Source organism: Octopus bimaculoides, chromosome 1 (assembly GCF_046866305.1).
Source record: "Octopus bimaculoides isolate indiv1 chromosome 1, ASM4686630v1, whole genome shotgun sequence".
In the NCBI taxonomy this organism is placed as follows: domain Eukaryota; kingdom Metazoa; phylum Mollusca; class Cephalopoda; order Octopoda; family Octopodidae; genus Octopus; species Octopus bimaculoides.
Genome location: NC_142928.1, coordinates 173,135,381 through 173,140,380, shown reverse-complemented (window position 1 = coordinate 173,140,380; position 5,000 = coordinate 173,135,381). Strand labels below are relative to the sequence as shown.

Sequence of the window (5,000 nt, the reverse complement as noted above, 5' to 3'; positions counted from 1 at the left end):
CAGAACAGTATTGGAGGAGTATTTTTCATCATGGACAATTTTGAAAGAGGGGCCTTGCAAGTCTACTGGATAGTTGGATGAGCATTGTAGAAAATAAAGGAGAGTATATATTAGATTAAAAAAGAACTTTGTTTATCTTAATTTTGAAAAATAAAAGGAATATAAAAAGACCTGCATTATTTATGGGATGACCCAATGGATACATTTCAACTGATCTTACCCAACAGTTTTGCACAGGGTATTAGATAACTGAATATTAGATAAGAACACATTTAAATAACACCATGTGCTCTTCAGAGATATTTTGATTAATATATCCACTCTATTGACAAATATATACGAGTGCATATTGTTTTTTGATTTATGAATTCATAGATGACTATATATATATATGTATGTATGTATATATATATATATATATATATATATATATATACATGCATATATGTATACACACACATATATATATATATATATATATATATATATATATATATATATATATATATATATATATATATACATATACTTATATGCATTTATGTATGTAAGCATGTATGTATATAAATTAAAATTATAAAAGACATTGATACTATTAACTGTGCAAAGAAATAAAGTTTTAAATAAACAATAGTGCAAAGGTTTAATGAATGGAAGGAATGATGACTAATATCCATCAATAATTGTCTCCACACTTGACATTAGATGAAACATGATTTTAGATGAAAATTCTTGGCAAACATATACATATTTTTTTTTCTACATTTATTTGATGTAAGCCAACAGAAAATAAGCAATGAGCGAACCACCAAATAGGAACAAATAACAAACAAAAAATAAACAATTGAGCACCATTGCTAATCGTTTCCACTCATCTAATACTTTTTTCTCTGATTCTGCTTCACTGAGCTTCTTTGTATAGTCACTGGCAATTCTTCTGATATTAGCAATATCTGCTTCTATTTGTTGGTAGTCTGATCTCGGAGATAGACTTTCTGGCAAGTCATCTTCACAGAGGTGTTCTTTGTCAACTTCTCCTTGGTTCTGTATTTTTGGTAATGAGCAATAATTATTGATGCTGAGCTGGAAGCTGTTCTCTTCTGCAATCAAATATTGTGATCTGCTCTTTTTCACCATGTCCTTCAAACAAAGTATTGGAGCAAAGAAATCAAACACAATCTGTGAAACAGAAACAGAAGTATAGAAATACTTTAGAAAGAAATTAGATTAGTGAGGCTTTGTATATGATTGTTACAAATATATTGCATTAAGGAATTATAGGTTACAATAATGGATTCCCAATACAAAAAATAAATGTTGGCATTGTATATATACAACTGATAAATACAGAAGACAAAAGTAATTAAATAAATAAATCTATTGGTAAAGGTAAGTAGTAAAAAAAAAAAGCATTTAAAACAAACTGTTGACATGACAGACACACTGCAGTGTTGTAATTCTTTAGCTAATGTAATAAATTGGGAAGGACACATTAAATGTTTTTTTTTAATCAAAAATATTCTAGATATAATAAGAATAATACAATAAATGATAAAGGAAAGAAAATGTATTTATGGATTCTGCAAAGAAGGGTAGACTGATGAGAGTGAATAACTCATCCACTTATGATTCAAGTAAGCCTCTATGATTATTTGAAATAAGCAAACCATTATAAAATAATATCCTAATGCCTTGAAAAGAAAGAACATATTGAACAGGGTAGTTTGCTTAACAAAAATATACAAATAAATAAATGAAACAAAGAACAAAACAAAACAGGAATGATATAGCTAGAGCACTTTTGATTATAGATCTGGTTTATCATAGCTGACCTGGCACTAACATTAACATCATTTCATCTTATCAAAACAATATGCAAAACAATATAAGAAAACAGGCTGGTTCAATATATTTGTATCATATATAGATATATTATGAACCTTAAATATACTTTCATATTTTAGATCTTCAACAACTTTACTGCATATTGAGTAAGACCAGTTCCCTGATGGAACCAGAGTTCTGTCTTTCTTACAAGCACCTTGGTCTTTGCTAAAGGTAAACATTTACTTTGAAGCCTCAAGTGTTGGTTTTACTTCTATCATGAATGTCAGATTTCACCACAGATTCAACTATATGAACTTGCTCATCACCATACAAGAGTTCCCATGAACCATAAGTCATAAAATTCTCTGTGATGGCTTGTAAAACTATAATGAACTGAAGGGGACTGAGGACTTGATGGAACTCTATCTTCATGTTAAATTCATTGTTGAAATCATCGTTGAGTTTCATTTTACTTTCTGCACCTTTGTACATAAATTGTACAACTCTCACAAGTCATTTAACTACATCTAGTTTCTTTAGTAACCACCAGAACACAGAGCATGGAACCTAGGTAAACACCTTCTTCAAGTCAACAAATGCCGGAAATAATGATTTACTCTTAGCTGAGTATTTCTCCTCCAGTTGTCTTACTTGTAAGATGCATCTGTTGTACTTCTGGGCATGTAGCTGAACTGCTTTTCATTTATTTAACTCTGTCATGGATCAATTGTGCTATGACTCTCTCAATGAGGTTCAGAGTCTGGTACAAAAATTTGATGCTTCAATAATCTCCTCTCTTTTAGGTATCTTCATTCCTTTGAAGTAATTTATAATAAGACTGCAATGCTAGTCATTAGGTATGACCTTGTGCCCTTCCCAAGCCATAGGCCCCAGCTTCCTAGATTCTGTGGTATATACATATTCCTTTCTGAATGGGATGCAGTCTGTCACTGGATTACTCATTTTTGCTAGCTGACTGAACTGGAGCAACATGAAATGTTTTTTCTCACAAACACAATGCATTACCTTGTCCAGGAATCGAAACAACCTTATATTCATGAGTGTAACATCCTAACCACTATGCCACATGCCTCCATTTGGGTATGATACTTTCCTGTATTACCATATTTTAATGTGCATAAGGAACCCTTTTTTGTCAAAAATTAGGTTTAAAAAACACATGGATAGTATTATAATCCCTTACAAAACCTTTTTTCCAAATTTTAAGCCCCCAAAATTAGGGGGTTCCCTATACACGAGGGTTCCTTATATACGTTAAAATACAGTAATTTATTAACTCTCAAAATAATTATCATGTATCCTACCGCACCAGATATTTTGCGCATCTCAGAAACTGCCTCTGATAAACCAGAAGCTTTCTCTACCTTCATATCTTTAATCTTCAATCTGCTGCTTATACTTAGGTGCTGGAGCAGTTGTGTGCTCAAGAAGCTTGCTTCCCAACCTTATGATCTTGGGTTCAGTTCCACTGCATGACACCTTGAGCAAGTGTCATCACCTTGAGCTGACCGAATCCTTATGAGTAGGATTGGTAAACTGGAACTAAAAGACCCATCACACACACACACACACACACACACACACACATGACACACGCGCACATGCATGCACACATGTGCATACGCGCACGCATTGTTTGTTTCCAGCCTTCCATGTAAAACATGTCTAGCCCATGGAGATATATTACCTTGCTTGGAAACAGGAGAAAGTCGTGACAGGAAAGGCATCTGGTCATGTGACCCATATGAGCTTGGAAAAGTGAATATTAAATGATGATGAAAATGATAATGATGTAGATGAGGGTGATATATTCGAAATTGATTACAAGTTAGCTATTTAGCTTCAATCAGTGTTACCATAGTTATAAGAAAAAATATTTATCTATAACCAGAGCACCCGCCACCCCACCCCGCCCTGCAAAAAAAAAAAAAAAATTAAAAACCTCTTTCATTATTTCTGAAAGACACCGTTATAACTTGCTATTTCCAGCATGGTGATTTCACTACCGGGTGGGGTGGGGTGGGGAGGAAACCTCTGTGGTGCCTTTTTTTCTTTGCTGTCCTAAATGCATGCATTTCTGATGAGTTGATGTGTACTTGAATATTGTATACAAGAAACTCTGAAGTAATATATCTATGCGTGTGTGTGTATGCTATTATGTATCGGTGAATCTCCCAGTATAAATCAACGTAAATTCCAAGTAGTAGTTTCTCCTTAAAGGGAAGTAACTCCCTAACATGGGATGCAACTCAGCCATTTGAAAAATAAAGATTGATAAATTGAATCGCACTATAAGTGTTGTATTGTGTGGAGAGAGGGTGGTGTCGATATAATTAACTCTTTGAAGATAATATCCTAAGATGGCCGCATTACAGTGAGTGAAGCTACAAGTGAGAAAGGACAAAAACAAAAAAATATTTTTATGTCCCAGGTCAACTCCAATGCTTATGATCAAAACTTATGATCAAAAGCATGTCTTATTGAGAGCATATAAGAAAAATTCATTTGCTAATTTATCATTCTTTGTTTGTACTTGTTTGTTTGAAGCAAGGGAAACTTGGTTGCTGTTTCTTACAGAAAATATAAATAATCTATTTTTCATTTCATAGTGATTGTGAAGTTAAAGTGTTGCTATGTTCTGAGTTCAAATTCTGCTGAGGTCAACTTTGCCTTTCATCCTTTCAGGGTCAATAAATTAAGTACCAGTCGAGTACTGAGGTCGATATGATCGACTGTCCCCCTCCCCACAAATTCCAGGCCTTGTGCCTATAGTAGAAACGATTATTATTATTATTATTATTATTATTATTATTATTATTATTATTATTATTATTATTATTATTATTATTAAGGTGGCACACTGGCAGAATTGTTAGCACGCCGGACAAAATGCTTAGCAGTATTTCACTCATTGCTACATTCTGAGTTCAAAGTCCGCTGAGGTTGACTTTACCTTTCATTCATTTGGGGGTCGATAAAATAAGTACCAGTTGAACACTGGGGTTGATGAAATTGACTTGCCCCTCCTCTAAAATTGTTGCCATTGTGGCAAAATTTGAAACCATTATTATTATTATTGTTGTTATTATTATTATTATTATTGAATGAGAGCAATGCATACCATCAAAATGACACTGGGGTACAAATATACA

At 33.1% G+C, this 5,000-nt stretch overlaps 1 protein-coding gene across 1 annotated transcript in view; it reads right to left on the bottom strand.

The window, feature by feature from the left end:
* Positions 1 to 729: 729 nt before the first annotated feature.
* The window catches only part of LOC106874520 (neuronal acetylcholine receptor subunit alpha-5), a 120,073-nt gene continuing 115,802 nt past the window's right edge, over positions 730 to 5,000 (bottom strand). The window contains exon 9 of the mRNA XM_089362772.1: positions 730 to 1,179. Coding sequence (XP_089218898.1) covers positions 766 to 1,179 — 414 coding nt within the window. The 3' untranslated portion in view covers positions 730 to 765. The remainder of the gene's footprint in view (positions 1,180 to 5,000) is intronic.